The sequence below is a fragment of the Rousettus aegyptiacus genome, unplaced genomic scaffold (genome assembly GCF_014176215.1).
Source record: "Rousettus aegyptiacus isolate mRouAeg1 unplaced genomic scaffold, mRouAeg1.p scaffold_m13_p_1, whole genome shotgun sequence".
Classification (NCBI taxonomy): domain Eukaryota; kingdom Metazoa; phylum Chordata; class Mammalia; order Chiroptera; family Pteropodidae; genus Rousettus; species Rousettus aegyptiacus.
The window spans coordinates 104,928,997-104,952,000 of NW_023416284.1; the positions used below are offsets into that span (position 1 = coordinate 104,928,997).

Genomic DNA, 23,004 nt, shown 5'->3' on the forward strand with positions numbered 1-23,004 from the left:
CTCAACAAAGGTTTTTTATTACCATTTTGAAGCTATGAAAATGGGCTGTGCAATAATGACACCTAATTTTCCTAATCTCTCTTTCAAATATGCACCTGTTCATAAGTATTGTTATTTTGTGTCAGCTTGGCTTGATTTTCCTTGGGAAAGTCCTTTTTTAAGTGTATCTTCTTATTTCTCTAAAAAGATGAAGGTGTGATGAAAGTAAAACACAGAAAAATGGTTTAAGATTTTTGTTTCTTTTCCTAAGTCTGCCACAGCCATGTTTTATTGTTTTGTCACTCTCTGTTCCTCGGTTTCTTTAATGTAAGATAAAGAATTTGGATCTTAGTGATACTTTATCAGGTTTGTAGCAAAGAATTTAAGATACCTCTAAGAGAGATCTGGCCTTTGGTGTCTGAGAAGTAGTCTCTAAGCCCTTAGCATATCATGCTTGATAGGAGTCTTTTTCACCTTGGCATCTTGAGCCACACCAGAAAGTCTAACTGTATGATTTAAGGTAGGAGCTTTGGGTTATGTAGTATCAACTCAAACTGAGGGTCTGGATACTGAAATCATTAGAGAGACCTCCTCAGCTACTTATATCAATATAATTTCATTTCTGCTCTGAATCCAGTGATTCAACAATCATTGACTGACCTAGATTTGACAATGAACAAACCCTTTCTCAATCCATAGTACTCTCTGGTAATCTTATTACATTTTCTGGTTTGTTCAGTCTTCTACTCTTTTAGTAGATTATTTCATCTCTCTTCACTTCTGAAACCCCCAGAGCCTTCTCCCATCTTCTAAATCTCAACTCATGACCTAGCTTTCTACTTCACTAAGAAAATTTTGGCAGTCAGTAGAGAATTTTATCAACTTCCATAATTAACTCAGTTCTATTCTATGTTCTGAGTGAACTCTGAGCTCCTGTGAACCCAGCAAAAGATGACATCTTTGTTTTTACATTAGACTTAAATTTTGCCTACTGAATAATCAATTTTCTCTTCTCTGCTAGTTCTTTTTTACTGTTTAAAATGTGTTAAATTTTCCAATTATAAATATTGAAAGAAATTTCTCTTGATCTCATTTTATCCTCTAGCAATAACATTTTTTCCCTCCATTTATTGCCAAGCTCTTCAAAATAATTTTTTATATATTTTCTCTTAAATTTCCATCCTCATTCTCTCTTGAATCAGGTTTTTGCCTTTCCACTCATTTGGAATTGCTTTAGTAATGGTCTTCAAACACTTTCACAGGTTAATCCACTGGTTATTTCTTGGTCTTTATTTTACTTGACTTATTAGCAACAGTTGATGCACACTTTTAAGTGGGGTTTTAGGATACCATGTTACTTAGTTGTGTCTTAACTTTCCAGTCACTTCTTATTAGTCTATTATATTAGTTTCTCATTTCATTAATCTTCCAATATTTCTTTCCCTGAGGTTATAGGGGTTAATCCTAGAAATTTTATCTGTACTTATTTCCATGAAGGTCTCATTCAATCTCATGTTGTTAAATGCCATCTAGAAGTTAACAATTCCAAATTTTTAATCTCTACCTAGAAGCTTTATTCTTGAACTTTAGACAAATAGCCAACGGACTATTTGACATTTCCAATTAAATATCTAACTTAAGTTTGTCCAAACTGAGTTCCTGACATGTAAACTATTGCTAAACTTATACTTCCAAAAGTTTTCACTACTCATTTAATGGCAACTCTATTTTTACAACTAAAAACAACAACAACAACAACAATAACGACAACAACCTAAGTGAATAAATATGTAAATCACATCTTCACTTTCTGTTGCCAGCAATATTTTTGGCTCTACCTTCAAAATTAATTGAGAATTTAGTTATTTTTCATCATATCTACTCTCACTATCATAGAGAGGAAGTCTCTCTGGAGTATCAGAATGACAGAAATTTAGAGAAAAAAGGAAATGGGAATTGTGTTGCTATGAACTGCATATAAGGATCACTTTAAACAATTGGGATATATATATATATATATATATATATATATATACATGATTTAAATTCCCATTTGGGGACTGAAATAATATAGATCATAGCTTTTTTTGTATTTAATGATGATATATTGTCATTACTCTTTATAAATAATCAAACTTACAGCTAGTTTAGTTGCTTGTCCAAGATTGAAGAGTCAATAGTAAATTCTGTAGTATTAAAACTAGAAATACCTACTTCCAGAAATTTCTGTTTTTCAGCTCAGCACTGAAATGAATTCAAAACCATAAAATTTCAAATAAAATGTTTTCTGCTTAAGACAGATAATGTGTAGGATAAATTTTTCATTATTTTCCAACATTTATTAATATCTACAATACTTTAAAGCCTGTTATGGGTTTGAGGAGAGATAAAGGAAAAGGATATAATACTTCATAAACCCTTATAGTTTACCAGGACTCTAGCTGTGGAAAAAGCATCTATAAAAGCCATAGCACAATGGAATATAATATAATGAGCAAGTACATGATGCTGCCAATATCTCAGTGAGAACTCTAGGACTGAGTATTTTGTACACTGTTCTTTGTCTCTTATTAACACACTAAATTGGGATATTGGGAAATGAAGATTGTGGACATAGGTCTATCCCTGACAGTAGACATAGGCAAAAATTTGGTATCTCTTTCTTCATTTTCATAGTCCTGGTCAATTTTTTCCTCTACTGTAAGTTCTGTCTGGTCAGTTTCAGGTGTTCAAAAGAGTAGACTTCCTCAACCCTGTCAGTCATTGCTAATTATCACTTCATTAACCACTATCAGACCGGAAAATCCCTCCCAGTTACAGCCGCTATAATTAAATTGTACTTCTATCTTTCCCAGTGAATGCTATTGGCACTGTGGGGATCTTCTATTCTCATATTCATCAAAAGGTTGCTTTTCTTCATCTAATTTCTCCTACACAGATACAAATGCCACAAAGGCCTTTAAACTCTTGGTATCCCTCACTGTTCCCCATCTATGTGGTTAAGGTATGTGGGGCTATCTTGTCACCTAGTTTGTTCTAAATTTTTTATTGAGTTATAGTCTTACTATTTAGCTGCTCTTTTTTAACCTACTATATTGCTACTACTATGTTACTGCTGCCACCTCCAAAATACCCTTTCCTTAAAGTTTTATTGTAAATCTTGAATGATTTTATCTTATGTCTTATTGAATTCAACTTTTCAACTGCTTCTCATCCCTGGAGTTCTTGATTTATTTCTTTCTTACCTTCTCAAATCTTTTAATTTGATCCTCATATCTGAATCTTGACCCTGCAGAAGTACAGACCTTGGCTATCCTTATTGCTTGTGGATTCTACATGAATTAAACATTTTTTTTTGAGGTACACATAATTTTAATACCTGGTGGCTAAATGATGCCTTTAAGTAGAAATTTCCATTAGCTTTAACAGATTTCCAATTTAAAAAAAAAAAGGCAGTGATCTTGGATTGGTAGTTAAGTTAATTTTAAAGAACATGATAATTAACAAATATGTAGAATATTGCTAAGAACCTTGTAGAATATTGATAATGGGTTGATTTATCTTTCACTTTTAGCTGAAAAACAAAGTCTAGTCTCCATATTCCTTCCCTAGCTTCAACATTACAGAGACTCATTGTGTTGTTTAGTCTTTAGAGTGAGGCTGAAATAAAAGATCTTCATACATTTTCTTACCCATCCAGGACTAAGAAAATGCTGAGCTAATGTTTTATGAATCTAAATTCTTTAGCCAGAGTTAAAATTGTTTTCAACTCAGTTTAATAGTATTAGTATTAGCTAGTATTAGATTAATATGCATTTTTGCATGAGCAGAATCTTGAAAGAAGAGAGGAAACACCAACAAGTATCTCCATGCTCTGCTGTAGCTCATGCATTCATTTCATACTTAGGTGTCCTGTCGTTTAACATCAATAACATGATTATAACATTTAGACAATTGATAAGCCTATGGGTACTAATTTCCATGAATAAATTTTCTCATGAATCATGATTAAGCTGGAAAATGTTCAATTGTGTAAGCATGGGTGAACCATGACACACCAAAAGTGGTTTTAATTGTAGCAAACATGGTATCCATATGATAGTAAATTAGCACCAGATATTGCCTTGACAAAAACATTTAGCTTAAAATAAGAAAGGTGCTACTTCATTCCATTGAATACATAATTAGCACCTACAAAGGAAGATATCAACATTGGCTTATATGTTTGTTTATTTATTACAGAAGTTCTACTTATATTTCTATATCTCTGCATTGGTGCACGCATGACTTCTTTGGTCAGAGGTACATCTTCCTTTCCAAGATTAATCCTCTTCATAAAACCTCTCAAAGCAGCAAATCTTATTTGGTGAGAAACATATATCAATTTGCTTTTCCTCTTTAAGACAGTGTCTCCTACAGCGACCAAAACGTTTCGCGCACATATCAGGATCCACCAAGGTACATGCGGCTATAGTAAAAGAAGAGTAACTGAAATTACTGATCTCTTATTTAAGAACATATAATTTCTGATTACCAAAAGTACTATGTACATTGTAACAAATTTGAAAAATATCAAAAAATAAGAAGGCATTAAAAATATTATGTATCACCATATATATAAAATTGAAATTTGTTTTTGATTAATACTTGATTAAAGGTTATTTATTACTCTTCTCAACAAAATTGAACATTTTTTTTAAAGCTACAAAATATTCCCTTGATATTATAAGTGTCAATTTATTCAATCTTTTAGCTAGGTCAATTTTAAAATGTTAACGTTTTAGAATTGTAATAAATTTATAATCGATATTTTAATAATTATATAATACATATTTAGGTAGTTGTGAAAGAGATAGATTCTAGGGTTCTTAACTACTGCCACCAACAAGGTATATCAATTTTGCCCCCAAATAAAATGGTATTCATTCAATTTTAATTTTATGCCTTTGATTATTTGTATTGAAGTTTATCATTTTTTCTCTATTTAATTGTTTCTATATTTTACTTTTTATGTTATTGGTATAATGTTTTTATTGTTCATGAATTATTAAAAGTTTTTAAATTTTTATTTTTTTAAAATTTAATTTTTTAAGGCAGTTTAAGTTTACAACAAAATTGAGAAAAGGGTACAGAGATCCTCCAAATATCTTCTTCCTCCATTCATATATGTTCCCCATTATCAACATCATTCACCAGAATGTTACATTTTTACCAAAGATAAGCTCACACTGATACATCAGAATTATATAAATTCTATAGTTTACATTAAGGTTCACTCTTGATATTGTACATTTTATGAGTTTGAGCAAATATATAATGACATACATATCATGCAGAGTTTTTTTATTGCCTTAAAAATTTGTGCTCTACCTATTCATCTCTCCTTCAAATCATCTGGCAATCATTGTCTTTTTTTTATTATCTTCATAGTTTTTCTTTTTTTAGGATATCATATAGTTGCAATCATACAGTACATAGCTTTTTCAGATTGATTTATTTTCACTTAGTAATGTGCACTTAAGATTTCCATATGTCCTTTAACTGCTTCATTGCTCATTTCTTTTTAGCACTGAATAATATTCCATTGTTTATATGTATCATAGTTCATCCATTTACCTACAGAAGTACATCTTCGATATTTCCAAGTTTTGGAAATTATAAATACAGCTTCTATAAACATCCATTTGTAGGTTTTTATGTGGACATAAATGTTCAACTCTTTTGGTAAATACTAAGGAGTACAATAGCTAAATCATATAATAATGGTATGCTTAGTTTTGTGAAAAAAGTGCCAAACTGTATTCCAAATTGCTGTACCACTTTGCAAATGTATGAGTTCCTGTTGCTTTATGTCCTTATCAGAATTTGGTGTTGTCAGTATTCTGGATTTTGGCCATTCTAATAAGTGTTAAGTGGTATCTGACTATTGTTTTAATTTGCATTTCTCTGATGACATATGATGTGGAGCATCCTTTCATATGCTTACTTGCTATCTGCATATCTTGTTTGTGAGGCATCTGTTAAGGTCTTTGGTTCATTTTTTAATTGGGTTTTTTATTCTATTATTGTTCAGTTTTAAGAGTTTTTGTATATTGTGGATAATGATCTTTTATGATATGTGTCTGTTGCAACTATTTCTCCCAGTCTGTGATTGTCATTTCATTATCTTGGCATTGTCTTTTAAAGAGCAGAGGTTTTTAATTTAATGAAGTCCAGCTTATTAATTCATTTTTTCATGAATTATACCTTTGGTGTTGTATCTACAAAGTCATCGTCATACACAAGGAGATCTATGTTAATACTACGTTATCTTCCAGGAGTTTTATAGTTTTGCATTTTACATTCAGGGCTATGATTGATTCTGAATCATTTTTTTTGTGTAGAGTATAAAGTCTGTGTCTAGATTTTTTTTTTTTTTTTTTTTGCATGAGGATGTCTAGTTGTTCCAACTTCACTTGTTGAAGAGACTATATTAGCTTTTGTTCCTTGTCAAAGATCAGGTAATTGTATTTATGAGAGTCTATTTGTAGGCTCTCTAACCTGTTTTGTAAATCTGTTTATCCCTTTTTACACCAATATCACACCATCTTGATTACTGTAGCTTTAAAGTAAGTTTAGAACTGATCTCTTGAAAATATTGAATCTTCCTATCCATAAATATAAACTTCAATTTTTTCAGGCCTTTAATTTCATTCATCATAATCTTGTAGATTTTTCTCATGTAGATCTTGTACATATTTTATAGATTTATTCCTAAGTATTATATTTTGAGGGTGCTAATATATGGTATTATGTTTTTAATTTCAAATTCCATTTGATTATTATATAGGAAATCAATTGACATTTATATATTAACCTCACATTCTAGAATCTTGCTATTTTTACTTATTAGTTCTAGGAATTTTATTTGTCAATTCATTCATATTTTCTACATAGATAATCATGTTGTCTGTGAACAATAACAGTTTTATGTCTACCTTCCCAATCTGTATACCCTTTATTTATTTTTCAAGCCTTATTGTATTAGCAAGAACTTCTAGTATGATGTTTGAAAGAAATAGTGAGAGTAAATATTCTTTCTTGTAGCTATTTTATTGCAAAAACTGAGTTTCTTGCTATTAAGTATGCTGTTAGGTATAGGTCTTTTTTTTTTAATTAAATATATTGAGGGTGACATTGATCAATAAAATTATATAGGTTTTAAATGTACAATTCCATAATATTCATCTATATATTGCACTGTGTGATCCGAACCCAAAATCAAATCTCCTTTTGCCACCATGTATTTGACCACTTTTACTCTTATTTACCTCCCCTCTACTCCACTTTTCCTCTGGCAATCACTAAGTGGTAGGTTCTTCGTAGACAGTCTTTATTACCTTGAGAAAGGCCTCTTGTATTCTTAGTTTACTAAGATTTTTTATCATGAACAGATGTTGGATATTATCAAATAATTTTTCTACATCTAATGATATAATTATGTGTGGGTTTTTTTGATATGATGAATTACTTTGTTTTTTTAAATGTTGAACTAGTCTAGCGTACCTGGAAAATATCTCATTTAGTTGTGGTGTATAATTCTGTTTATACATTATGGTTTTCATAGGCTAATTTTTTTCCGAGGAATTTTGCATCGAGGTTTATGAAAGAGTTTTCACAAAATACTTTTGTCTGATTTTGGTATTATCATAATGCAGGTCTCATTGAATAATGAAGTATTCCTTCCACTTCTATACTCTGAAAAAATTTTGGAGAGTTGGTATACTTTCTTAATTGTTTGGTAGAATTTACCAATGAACCTATATGGGTTGGTGTTTTCTATTTTGGAAAGGTATCAATTATTGATTCAATTTCTTTAAAAGATATAGACTTTTTCTATTGCTTATTTCCTCTTATGTGAGTTTTTTCATATTTTTTCTTTCAAAGAATTAGGCCATTTCATATAGGTTATTAAATTTTTTACCTACAATGGCTAATAGTATTCCTTCATTATCCTTTTAATTTCCATGAGATCTGTAGAAATGTCTCCTCTTCATTTCTGATATTAATAATTCATGTCTGCTTTCTTATTTGCTTAGTCTGGCTAGAAACTTATCATTTTATTGATCTTTAAAAAAACAAGATTTGATTGTACCGATTTTCTCTATTGGTTTCCTCCTTTCAATTTTAATGATTTTGGATCTAATTCTTACCTTTCTTCTCTTCTACTTACTTTATATTTAATTCGTTCTTTGTTTTTTAATTACCTAAGATGACAAATTAGATTATTGATTTTAGATCTTTCTTCTTTACTAATATATTCATACAATGCTATAAATTTCCCTCTATGTACCCCTTTCACTATACCATAAAGTTTAATAAGTTTTGTTTTCATTTAGTTAAAAATATTTTTTGTTTTTTATCAAAATATAATAGATGATTAGTTGTTTGCATTTCCATTGTACGATTCAGAGGGTTTATTTTTTTCCACTTATAGTTGACATACAATAATATACCAGTTTCAGTTGTGTAGCATTGTAATCATAGGGATCCATATAACTCACATAGAGATCCATATGACTTGCAAAGTGATCACCCCACTAAATCTAGTACCCTTATTCCTCCTTACATATTTATTACAACATTAACCATCTTCCCCATGCTACATGCTACATCTCCATGTCTATTCTGTAACTATCCACTTGTACTTCTTAATTCCTTTGTCTTTTTTTGTGTCCCACAAACCTCTTCCCATCTAGAATGCCTCTAAACATTCTCTGTATCTATGAGTTTATTTCAAATTTTGTTATTGGTCTTATTATTTATTTTGTTCTTTAGATTCCACATGTATGTGAAATCATGTGATATTTGTCTTTCTCTGCCAGAGTCATTTCATTCAGCTCAGTACCGTCTAAGTCCATCATGGCGATATCTTTTTCATACCTTTCCTTTTAGTCTGTGTGTGTCTTTAATCTGAAGTGCAGGGGTCTTGTTTTCTTATCCATTTAGCCACTCGATCCTTTGGTTGGAGCACTTAACTCTTTTCCATTTGAGGGACTTGTTGATAAGAATATAGTTATTACCATTCTTTATTCCTTTTTTTTGATACATGCTTTTCTTCTTAAAGAAGTCCCTCCAATATTTCCTGTAACACTGGCTTTGTGGTGATAAATTCCGTAAACTTAATTTCGCCTGGGAAGCTCTGCATCTGTCCTTTGACTCTAAATGATAGCTTTGCTGGATAAAGTATTCTTGGTTATAGATCCTGGGTTTTCATCACGTCAAATATTTTGTGTCAAGCCCTTCTGTCCTGCATAGTCTATTTAGAGTAATCAGCTGCCAGTCTTACGAATACTCTGTTGTAGGTAACTAACTACTTTTGCGGCTTTTAAAATTCTCTCTTTGTATTTAAACTTTGGCATTTTAATTATGATATGTGTTGGTGTGGGCCTCTTTTGGTTCCTGGTTTTGGAAACTATCTGAGCTTCCTGGGGTTGTATGTCTATTTCCTTCACCAGGTTAGGGAATTTTTCTATCATTATTTCTTCAAATATATATTCAACTTCTTGTTCTCCCTCGTCAGGTACCCCTATGAAATGGATATTTTTACCTTTAATAGCGTCCCATTCTAGACTCCTTAAATTTTTATTATATTCTTGGCTTCTTTTTTCTTACTATTCTGATTGAGTGTCTTTGGCTTTCTTGTCTTCCAAATAGGTCAGTTGATCCTCTTCTTTATTCTCTTTGTTTATTCCATTTAATATACTTCTCATCTCAGATACTGTGTTCTTCATTTATGACTGGTTCCCTTTTATAATTTCTATTTCCATTTTTATGTTTTTTATCTCTTTGTTGAAGTTTTCACTGAATTCATCTGCACTTCCCACAAATAAATTGAGCATCTTAATAACCAGTGTTTTGAACTCAGCAGCTGTTAGATTGCTTGACTCCATTATTTCTGGATCTCTGTTCTGTTCTCTCAGATGGTTTCTGTTTCTTTGTCTTCCCACTTTAGCTGTCTTTCCATGTTGGTTTCTATGTACCAATCAAGGCTCTTAAGTCTCCTTGCCATATTAGTGTGGATTTGTGTGGTAGGTGTCCAGTGGCCCAGTCCTGAGAGGGGTTCAGCTGCTGGCCAAATTTAGTCCAAGCCTCTGCCCCTCCAGGGCCACCTGTTAAGAGTCAGCAAGCAATCCACAGATGTTGCACTTATAGTTGTTTCAAAAGGCCACACCAGAAACCGAGATCAGCTGCCGCCTGTGTGAGTCTAGGTGCTGCTCAGCAAGGAGCACCAGACTCGCTGAGTATGTACCTGGATGTGGCTTGGTTGGAGCCATGAGGTGTGGGAGGTGGGTTTCAGGGAACCCTCTGAGTGGAGTGACATCTGTTACCAGTTTGATGACTTCTCTCTTAAAGCAGCGTTGTGTCTGGCCCACTGGAGAGAGGGGAGGCTCAATGGATATTACAGGCATTCTGTACAGAGCAAGTCTCACCTCAGCCCTCATTCTGACAACTCAGTGTTCCCCTAAGTCCTCTTGTGCAGCCGAAGTCTCTGGTGCTCAGAGTAGGCAGGTCCGTCACCACAAAAGTCCGCTCACAGACAGCTGCCACAGCTATAGCCTCCGTCCCACTCAGCCCCTTGGGACGGGGCAGCCTCACAGCCTTACCTCGACCTACCTGCTGCCATTGCAGGGTGATTTCTTGGATTTCTTGAATTTCTCCCTAGTTGTATGGCTTGTTCCTCTAGACCCCAGGAGATTTTTCTTGTTTTCTCCTTGTTTCTGTTACAACTTTGATTGATCGCCAGAATGATGAATAGAGACTCTATCATCTATGCCATTTTTTTCCCACTCCCCCAAACTATTTTTAAATTTACATTGAGATTTCTTTTATAACTCACATGTTATTGAGATGTATGCTGTTTAATCTTCATATATTTCGGAATTTTTCTATTTTAATTCCATTGTGTTCTGACATCTATTGTATAATTTCCATTCTTTAAAATTTTAAACGTGTTGTATGGTTCATTTGTGGTCTATCTTGATGAATGTTCCATGTGAGCTTGAGAAGAATGTGTATTCTGCTCTTATTGGATGAAAAGTCTATAGATAATGGTGTTCTTGAGTTAACTATGCTTACTGATTTTTCTGCCTGCTGTATCTGTCTATTTCTGAGAGAGGAGTGTTGAAGTCTCCAGTTATGAAAGTTATTTTATCTATTTCTCCTTGAGGTTCTATCAGTTTTTGCCTCTTATAATTTTATGCTTTATTGTTAGACACACATATGTTAAAAAGATTTTTATGCCTTCTTGGAGAATAACCAAGAGATCTTTTGATATTAAGGATAATAATTTTATCTGTCATATTTGTTACAAATTGTTCTCCACAGTTGTTTTAATTTGTTAATGGTGATTTTTAGACAATAGCAATTTTATTGCAAGATAATGCATGATAATTTTTAAAAATTAAAAATCATTATTTTAACATGCAGAAATATGCTGGAGTTATCAACTATTAATGTATTAGTCCTCACTACAAGATATTTTTGCATAAAATCTTTTATTTTTATGTTTTATTATAATATTTTTCTCTTCAAATAAAAGATAATTTTCAAATACACAGTTATTTGACAACCTTATTCTTTCTAAATCAAATAATTATCTCTTACTATTTTTTGAAAAATTCTTTCCATGCCTTGAAATAATTTTCATTGTATTCTTAATTAATATTGTTATATTCTATATTCTCATGAACTTTAGAATTGTTTTACATTATCCATTCTATTTTGTGAATATATATGGATTTTGTGAACAAAACAGATAATGAAAATATATAATATAAAATTATGTGATTTATTGTATTTTATGTATATTTATTTTTTAAAAGAAAGCAAAACTTGCAGAAGAGTGCTCAACTGAGAGTATTTTTAAAAATTAAGACCTTGTGTAAATACCACCCAGGTTAAGAAATAGAAAGAACTTCACTGGCATCACATTCGTGCCTTCTCTCAATCATATCTCATTCACTCTTTAGTTTTCAAAATAAGTATCTTATAATTATAATACTTATAAGAGTTGTGCAATATAACAATATATGACATATATTTTATATTGGTTATAAGTCAATAGTGCATAATATGTAATTTATTTATATAATATAATAATTATTATATTTGCTTATTTTAAAACTTTATGCAAATGTTACTGTACAGTACATGTATTTTCATGTCAGATTTTTTTACCTCAATTTTTTATGTTTGAGATGTATCTGTTTTGTGCAATTGTAATTCTTTCATTTTCAATATTATGTAGTATTTTGTTGCATATACATATTACACTTTGTCATTATGTACTGATGAATATTTAGTTTGTTCCCAGTTTGGGAATACTTTCATACTTGATTCTTACGATTGCATTTTGTTGCATACATATATTACACTTTTTTATTATCTATTGATGAATATTTAGATTATTTCCAGTATAGGGACACTTTTCTACTTAACTTTCAGGGTATATGCTCATACATTTCTCTTGAGCATATTTCTAAGGGTGGAATATAAGAACATAATATCTACACAGCTTCAACTTTAGTAGATAAACATGATTCCAAATCATTTGTGCTACTTTAATCTCCCATCAGCATTATATAAATTGCAATAATTCCAAAACCTAACAGTACTTGATAATTTTAATTTAGTAATTCAGATGAAATGGTAATGATACTTCATACACAATATTTCATCTCATATCTCATAACAATTTATTTCCGATAAGTGAAGAATTATAACTATTTTGTGTATTTATTGACTCCATAAGTTTATTGACTCCAAAGTGATCAATTTTTGCCTGTTTTTCCCCTGGTTTGTCTATCTTTTTAAAAATATGATTTGTATAAGTTTTTTCAAATGCTCTAATTTTGTACACTTTGTATATTAAATGTATTATCAATATTTTTCTCAGTATAGATAGAACTTTTTACTAATGATTTTGATTTTTTTTAAATTTCTAATTTTAATGTAGTCAATACTATTCTTTTTACTGATTAAAAAATATTTCTCCACATATGCCTAGTTTATTAATAAGTTATTCTATATTAACTCGTATGAGTTATTGTTTTCCCTTTTATGCTTACATCTACAGTTCACTTGGAATTGAGTTTGTCTATGGTAAGAAATGGGGGTCAAATTTCATTTTTTCCTCATTTGGATGTGCAATGAAATTAGACCTACTTATTTAAAGTTTATTTTTCCCACTGTTTGCAATACAAACTTTATTATTGTCAAGTGTCTGTATGTATGTGGGACTTTCTCTGTATTCTCTATTCTGCTACATTGATGTATTTTCTCTGTAACACAATAGAAAATTATAGAGTGAATTGGATATGATTGAGAGGAGGCACGAATGTGATGCCAGTGAAGTTCTTTCTATTTCTTAACCTGGGTGGTATTTACACAAGGTCTTGTTGCTCAGTTCTTCTTTTGACAATGATATCTCAATAATTATTATTTAATGCTTTACATTTCCACACAAATTTCAGAATCACTCACTATGTCTTTTTATAAAACAAAACAAATGAAAGAGTATTTTTTTGGAATGTGATTAGGATTACATTAATTATAGATTAATTTGAGAAATAGTGACAGTTTTGTGATGAAGAATCTCCTAATTCATTAATATAGTGTATTCTTCCTTGAATTTAGGTCTTCTTTTATTTCTCAATAATTTTTTAAAGCTTTCCTTTTCAGCCGACATGTTTAATGCTATTCTAAATTGTATTGAATTTATAGTAAACTTTTCTTCTAGTAACTAAAATATAAAAATTCAATTGATATTTTATCCAAAAATCTGGCTAAACTTACTTAATAATTTTTAAAATGTATCCGAGGATCGATCACTTTGCTTTTTCTACATATATGATCACGGAAATGGAATAACAACAGTCTTTCTGTTTTATTCAAGTCTTTATAAAATTTGTAACATTATTTTCTTAATGCACTGGCTAGGACTCTTTTGCAATGCTGATTGAAATTAATGATACAAGGCACTCATTTATTTCTGATCTCAAAGGATAAATTTTCATTACATTGCCATTTAGTAGAATGTTTATTGTAGCATTTTTTTGTAGATAAACTCCATTAGATGCAGGAACTTAATTATATTATTTGCTGAGAGTGTTTAAAATAATTAGAAATTTTACCTAACAATTTATTTATTAAATTGATCATATAAATTTTCTCCTCTAATCTGTTCATATGGTAACATCGATTTTATAAATCTATACTAATATTGCAATCCAGGAATCTGAGCAAACTTTTTCTGACATTTCTGGATCTTGAATTTATTTTTTTTATTTTTTAAAGATTTTTTACACCCATATACATGATTGTTGTTGGTCTTATTCATTCATGCAATGCCCTTATCAGTTTTACCATCAGGTAATATTTATCTTCCAAAATGAGTTAGAAACATCCATTTATTTTATATTCTCTAGAACAGCTTGTGTGTAATTGGTTTTATTTTTTTCTTTAAATGTTTGGTAAAATTCAACACTAAAGCCATTTGTGTCACGTTTTTTCTTTATAGGAAGCTTAATTGTTACAGATTCTATTCCATTCATGGATTTAGAGGCATCTAGATTTTGGTTGTTTGCTTGTTTGTTTTAGTTAGATTGAGTATGTTGGAATTATCCATTACATATAAATTTATTATGTTAGAATTATGCATTACATATAAATTTTGAATGTATTGTCAGAAAGCTGTTTATAACATCCTTACATGGTCATTTTGATACCTATTGTAGTGTACTAACATCTCTGATGAAGTTTATTTTTGCCTTCTTTTTTCACTTTTATTAAAACTTTGTTAATTTATTTGATCAGATATTTTAAGATCTACTCTCAGCAATTTATATATATATATATACACACACTATACAGCATTAACTATAGTCATGATGCTGTATATCTATACATTTAAAAATCTTTATTAATTTTATTAGTCTTTTCAAAAAATAAAATTTAACATTTTTCATTTTCTCGCGTGTGTCTTCTAATTTTTTAATATATGCTTATGTATTATGTCCTCGTTATTTTGGATTTAATTTGGTTTCCTTTTTCTAATTTCTTGAGTTAAATTTTTAGTCACATTTTAGCTTTAATTCTTTTCAGATATATAGATTTAATGGTATAAATTTCTCTGTAAACAATACTGTAGCTGTATTCCATGAACTTTGATTTACTTCGTTTTTATTAGCATTCATTTTTATTAGCACTGATATTTATTCTTTGAATTAGATCCTATTTTATTAATATTTGTGTTTAAATTTTCTAGATTCTTATTTCTATGTTGTTTGTTTTAGTCTGTTTTTTTGTGTAACTAAGTTGTGTAATCATTGCCCATTATTATGATGTTTTCTATTTTTCTTGTATTTCTTTTTTTTAACATATTTTGAAACTAGATTATTAGTTGCATTAAACTTATAATTGCAATAATATCCAGTTAAATTGAGTCTTTTATTCTGAATAATCATTTTTGTCTCTAGCAATGCATTTTTTACTTATGTTTACTTAATATAATATTAACAGTTACTTACCATGCTTTTTGTTTTTATATTACATCTTTTCCTATCCTTTAGGTTTTACAACTTCTATTTCTTTGTGTGTTAGATGGATTTTTTATAAATTATTCACTACATTCAAAACTATGTTTACTACATCCAAAAGATTTCCTCTAAGTTTATTTATTTAATTCTACATTTATATTTATGATAGTAGTATATGTTAGCTGAAATACATCCTGTAATTTTTTTTTCTTTTTCTCCTTCCTGTATTCTTTTATACCTATTGGTTGTCATTTATTATTCTACCACCTAATTTACTATTTTACAGTAATATTATATTTATATTATTCTTCCACTGTTCATGTTAGAGGTTTCAACTTACCAAAGTTCTATTGAAAGTCATTGTTTTTATTTTATTTTTTTCTGTTTGTAGGCATCCATGTGAGAAGATCATTTTCTTTCTGTAGAAACATAAGAATTTCCCTTAATATAGGAGTCCTGATGTTGAATTCTTTGTTTTTGACCGAAAATCTCTTTATGTTACCTTCATTCCTGGAAGGTATTTTCATTTGATACACAATTATAAATTGTAGCTATTTTTTTTTCAGGACTCTGGAGATATCATTGCATTGTCTTCTGACTTTCTTCTTTGTTCTCATTGAGAAATCAGCTCCCAATTTAATATTTCATCTGTTGAAAGTAATCTGTTGTTTTCCTTACCTCTTCCTTTGTTTTATTTTTTTGTTTTTTTTTAGCAGTTTGCCATGTTCTTCTTTCCTTTCTTCTTTCATTTTTCTTTTCCTCCCCTTTTTTTTCTATTTTTCAATCTTTAGATTTTCCCTTGTTTCATTAAAGATATTTTCTTTCAATTTATCTTTCATTTTTATTAAATATCTTGCCAATCATGTATAAAATAATGCTTAACACACTCATTATATATTTAATCTTCCTTTATCTTTCAGTTCTGAAACCTTATTTTTGTTTTTTGTTATAGTTTTCATTTCTATGCCAGGTTTTTAATCTTGTTTTTATTTATTTAAACAAATTAAACAGTTATTTTAAGGTTTGAGCATGATAACTTTATTATCTTTTGTTAATTTATTCTTTTCTGTGTTGTTTTCTTGAATTTTGATAATATAGTTTTGTTTTCATTTGTTCTTGATTTTTTTTGTCACATACATTGTTAATTAAAAAATTGAAGAAATAATTCTGTCCTAGGATGTGATTATATTTCTCCAGAAATTATTATTGTTTTCTTTTCTGGTGGCTAGAACTACTATTCAACCTCTTGGATGATCTTAAACCACTTATGAAATTTGAAATAATTTGAAAATAAGCATCAGTCTCTGGGAGATCTGAACTAATGTAATATTAACTTAGATCTAGTTTATAGATTTTTGAAATCCACATCCCAAACATGCCATTCTTTCTGTAGTTCTTTCTTAGGCTCCGAATTAATTTTTTTGTCCAGATATTAGCATAAGGCTATCAGATTGATGTGTTTCAACTTTTCTCCTGCTTATTAGGTGGATGCTTGTAGGGAGAACTGCCTTTAAGATTGATCTCAACCAGACCTTTTCTCTGTATTTTTAACTGACCTGATAACTCTACAATGCCTTTGAGCATTTTTTTTTCCTTTTAGTCTATCTATCTATTTTTCTCTGTAAGGGTTATATCAAAAGAAAAACATATAATTGTATAGTATAGTTTAACGTTATGTTGCTGTGTGAAACAGACTGCTATAATTTTATAGTATGTCTATCTTAACATCTGGTAGAGCAAAGAAAAATTTAAAATTTTTTTTCTAATCTTTGTATAGTATAGATCAACTGGTAGTTCTTTCTAACTGCAGACCGAAGATGGGTTCATAGTCATGAACTTTGAACTTGATTTTTAATTCTGTCATTTGCTAGTTATGTAACTTTGGGCAAGTTGCTTAATTCAATGAGCCTTAGTTGCCTCATTTGTAAAATGGAGGCAATAGTATCTATACAGAGTCATTCTGAAACATAAGGAGTCAATATGTAAAAACGTTTACAATAGTGTCTGGAATGTAATAGTTTCTCACAGATTTGAACTATTATTAATTAATGGTGAACAAAAGACTATAATTGACATTAAACCATTATTGACTACAATTATTTGACCAGGCAGTGAGCTTTATCCTGAAGATAAAACAAAACATTGAGACAAAGAGTTAAATACACAAGCATGAACAAAAAGATAGATTTAATTATGCACCACGATAAAGAAATATATTGAGTTTAATGTGCGAATAGATGAGTGCTCACTTTTTGTGGTATGGTATCAAGGGAGAGCGATATGAACATGTAAACCTTAAAAAATAAGTAAGAGTTATTCAAATGAACAGGAAGAATATAAAAAGAACATGAATCGGGCAGAAAAAGTAGTATGATTTTCAACTAAGAGTTAAACACAAACATGTTATATTTGAGTCCATAATCAAAATAGTTTTCATTCATTGCAAATCTATATGTCAGGTATTGTTTTAAATATTTTGCATACTTTATCTCATTTAACTGTCATAAAAGTTTGAACTAGTTGCTGTTCAGATAGAAACCCGAAGTTTTAAATGACCAAATAATTTGCCCAAGTTTGTAAAGTTAGTACATGCTTAACCCAGGATTCAATCTTAAATTATTCAAATTCAGAATCCACATTTTAATATTTAATCCATGGCTTCTACATTAAAAAATTGGACATTTACACATGAAAAGCACTCTGTAGGTATTTGGATATTGTTTTAAATTAGATACTGTTTACGATAGATTTGGCTGTGTCTAGGAGACTTAATTATTTTGCGGCTACAGGGGAATGTGAAGATGTGAAAAATAGAGGTTGAATGTTTTGTGAATGATAATTTATAAGATAGAATTCTATTAAAATGAATATTTTTACATATATAAAGAATCATGAGTAATATATACTTGATAATGTACTCTATATATGATTAATAAATGGCGTTCTGGACTATAAACTAAATGTAGGAGAAATTTTACTTTATGCAAATTTAAATAAAATAATTATAGCCACTCTATTTTAAATTATTTGTCAATTTCCTTCACTTTAATACATCTTAAAGTTGGTTGATAATTGAGAATTTAATATAACTTTCTGTTTCCCTTCTCTTATCCACCTCTTATTCAGATCTTAGAATTAAATCTTTTTCTTTTCTATTCCTGAAGCATTGTCAGTTTGGTAAGGGTTATACTGATCTCTTATGCTATGGCTGGCATCCGAATCTCTACTATTAAAGAGATTTCATATCAATTAATAGTACCATCATGTAAAGGTCATAATAGGTCATAAATGGTTCTAAAGTATTAATGTCTGTGTTTTCTTTGTTTCTTAGCTTATTCAAAACTATTTAAAGGGTTTAAAAATTAAGACTATTTAAAGATATAATTCTTTAAGTCAAGTGGGTAAATATTTAGAAAGAAATTACAATTAATTTGTTATCCTTAACTAATACAATTAATTAATACAAACTAATCATTGCCACAGGAGTGGCATAGTGTTTGTCATAGTGAATCTTTCTGGATTGGTTGAGAAGTTATTTAGCTAATCAATAAAATCCTGGTCAATTTGAAGAGGGTATTTATTTTTATGAGCCCCACTCTTCCAACATTTTGTTAAATTTCTCAAGTAACCAAATTGCCTTGGTGACTGACTCACCTTGATTTTAAATTTAACAAACCTAGAACATCAGGACTGATGCTGTCTTCTTGCCAATATTTCAACACAAGTGAATGTTTTTTCCTCACTATTTTAGACTCAGCTCTCATTCACCACACAATATGTCATAAAGCTGCCAACACCACTGTATTGCTGCCATCTTCCCTGGGGGGAATTTTATGACATAGTCTGAGACATCTTAAGAACTGGCGACAGCTTAAGAACTGGCTATACAGGAATACCTTGTATTGTTCCACTTCTATTTTCTCTCTTCTTTTTCATTCTACTTTTATTCCTCTTCTTTCATTTCTTGAAATATTGCAACATGATATTCAATATGATAAACACTTTATTTACATTATTTCTTTTAGTCTTTGCACAAGCTTATAATATTAATGATATTACCATCCATTGTTGAGGTAAGAGAACTAAAGCTTCCTCCACAATTACGAAGGAGGCTCAGTTTCTTAATATAAACCTAGTTTTATTTGGTGGCAAGTTCACTCTACAAACCACTATAGTATGCTGTTTTCACTATTTCTATGGGTTATCTTATGATTATACTTCCTTAAAATATAGCCCATTCCTTCCTCCTTTAACCATCATCAGCATTGATCTCTATCAATTTTCTACCATTGGTCTCTTCGGCATGGACCAAGCATTCATCTCACATCTTCACAATAAAAGATATCTTTATTGCTTCTTTTGTGACTTTAAGATTTTATCAACTGCCAAACCACACCATTGTGCAACTGATATATGCTATTCTTTGAACTCCTTCAAAGCCGCCCACTCTGACATCTTGTATTATCCTTTCTGGTTTTTAATTTAATTTTTTGGTTGATCAAAGCCCCAATATAGAACATTCTGTCCATTCCAGTAGACATTATAATTTAATATCTGTTTGAATAATCCAAAAACAAGGGAAGCTTGTGGTCATATTCATAGTGTTATCATAGCCTTATTTAAAAGTTTTCTGCAATGCTCAGAAAATATAAAGTTTGATGGTACATATGCTATACATCTGAAGTTTAGCCATTTTCCCATGGGACCTTGCTGTTTTGACTGAATTATCTATTCAGTCTTTTCTTTAAACCCAGTGACATCTATAGTAAGCATAATGAAGTATAAGGAACAAATATACTGGAATTTCAAAAACCTAGATTTGTATTCAATATATCACACATAGTCATATAAGTGTGACCTTGAAAAATTATCTTCTTTAATGTAATTTTCCTCTTCTATAAAAAGAAGCAATAGCAGTCATCTCATATGGTTATTTAAAAGATCAGATTAGACATCTATATTCATAAAAAGTTATGAAATGGTGTTTGGCACATACTAGACACATATTTATTTCTTGTCTTCTCTTTACTTCTCTCACTTGCTAAGGTTTAAATACAAGTGACTTATCTCCAATTTCAAAGCTCTTCATCAAAGGATTAAGAATATTTTCCCATACCACCACCATTGCTATAATTCCACCATTCTTACTATTTAAAACATACTTATATAAAACTTTTAAATCAAGAAAATTTATTGACTTATCTGAGTTTGTTCAACTAACTTATAAGTATGCCTAGAGAATTAATGTCCTTTATTTCTGTCTTCTCAGTGTCTAGTATTTTGCTCAATGCACTCAATGTTAGAAGGTTATTGATTGACACACCAACATCATGTGCCCCAACACCTTCCCTAATCATACTTGAGGTTCTCACTTACTCAGACCTCTTTTATTATTAATAACTCTAACAATAGCAACAATTATAATGATAATAGTACCTATACTGATAGACTAATTTTCAGTTTGTAGGGCTACTTTCTAATATATCATTTCACCAAAACCTAATGGCATTTGAGGTATATATAATTAACAAGCACAAAATATTATATTAAAGTTTTTATTTTTTTAAATTGTGGTTGTTATTAATTCTGCTTGTATTCCCTTTGTTTTTTGTTAAAAATATTGACAAATCACTTAAATTCTCTGAGCCACAAGATTCATGAGCTATTGTAGGAAACTAAAATCTAGATCTTCTAAGTTTGCATTCATTTCTATTTTTAATACATATTGCATTTCTTGAATTTTTAACTCTAGGGCTAAATTAGAATGCTTTTGGATATAAATTTACATCTTCATTGCTAGATAGTCCAAATTGCCTCAGAGGCTACACCTATAAAAAGTATCATACAATCACCATCAAGGGCTTCATTGCAATACATTTTTTGATAATTTATTTTGATTGATTTATAAAGCCATTACTATGTTCCAATATTAATGCATTAACTAGTTCAACAAGGATTTTCGATGTACTATTTCTTTACTTGTCTCATTATTCCTATTGCCCAGTATATTTTGAGACTATATTCTTAATCATCTATTATTGATATCCTAAGAGATATATACTGTTGTTCACAGTCCATTTATCTTCCCTGGGAAAAATTTATTAGGAAGCCTTTAATTCTGAATTCTATAAATTTAATAATTATGATTTTCTTAATAATTTGTATATCTAAAAATATCAAGACCCCAAAAAGACAAGGGATTATTTCATTTTATCTGCATATTAATTTTCTAAATGAGGTTAGTAAAATACATTAGCATAACACTATTCCAAATGAGGAAACCAAGATTCAACATAATGAAGAGACATTCTTAATTGAAACGATTGTGTTAAGAACTTGTATTTTCCAGTTCATAATCTAGTATTTCTATTTTTAGTTAGAAGTTATATGTTACATACAAACATGCCAAAAACATCTTTTACCTGGTATAATGAAGGTCACATAACACAGAAAATGGAAGAGGTAATAAAAGATCTTCATTCTGTAGAAAGAAGCTGTTGAAAGATTTGGTAACAAAATCTGGAGACTAGAACACTTTCCAAAAAGCCAAGAGATATTTACTATTTATAGTTTTCTAATGAAAGAAAGTCTCTTTATCCGGAAATTGTTTTACTTTTGTATACTTAATCTCTGCTCCATTGACTAGGGCTGTGGGCAGAATTACACAAATTAAAAACACTTAAAATTAATTGATCTTTAGGGAGGATTCTCTATGTAGAAGATAGCTGTAAACACAACATCCTTGTATCAGTAGTGATTGATTAAACATCAATATAAAGGGGAATGCAGAGAGTGAGTTTAAGAGAAATATTTATTTATCATTTTAGATGTAAACCACTTGAATGTTACCATGTCAGTTAAACTCCTGGTTACTTTTTGAAATATATTCTAGTCATTAATGTGGTATATAAATGTATCAATATGTCCATATATCCAAAATCTTGGTTTATATAGCTAGTTATCTCATTAGTTTTCTCAAATTATTCATTTACCAAAGTCCAGATATTCAAAGTGTCACTTTTGTCAGTAATTTTATTACCTTTTTAAAAATGTAACAAATATTTATGGAGCTCTACATATTTTCTAGAAAAGCCCAAGTATTCTGTATTTAGTTTAAATTTTTATCACAATAATATATGCACACAATAAATATTGGGAAAAAAACCTCGTAATGAATAGAAATAATTTTCTACCTCAATTTCCCAATTTCAAGTTATTTTGATTACTATTAGCATAAGAATTAGAATCCAGCTTATATTTTGTTTTTCCTTGACAACCAGACTATATCTTTGGGTTTCCAGTGTGAGAAATAAAGATTTAGATCACTTACACTCTCTCCTGTGTCCTTAAATACTTGAAAGTCATATTAATATTTGAAAATTCCTGTAAGTTATCTTCACTTGATCTAAGCCAAAAGGTTAAGAAGAGATTGTAAGTTATATTCAAA

General features: G+C 29.9%; 1 protein-coding gene across 1 annotated transcript; it reads right to left on the reverse strand.

Moving 5' to 3' along the window:
- Window positions 1-4,301: 4,301 nt before the first annotated feature.
- On the reverse strand, window positions 4,302-22,037 carry DEFB114 (defensin beta 114). The gene is made up of 2 exons (XM_036225315.1): window positions 21,980-22,037; window positions 4,302-4,447 (listed from the first exon to the last, which is right to left on the reverse strand). Exons 1-2 carry the CDS (start codon window positions 22,035-22,037, stop codon window positions 4,302-4,304), a joined length of 204 nt encoding a protein of 67 aa, XP_036081208.1.
- Between the last annotated feature and the right edge of the window lie 967 nt (window positions 22,038-23,004).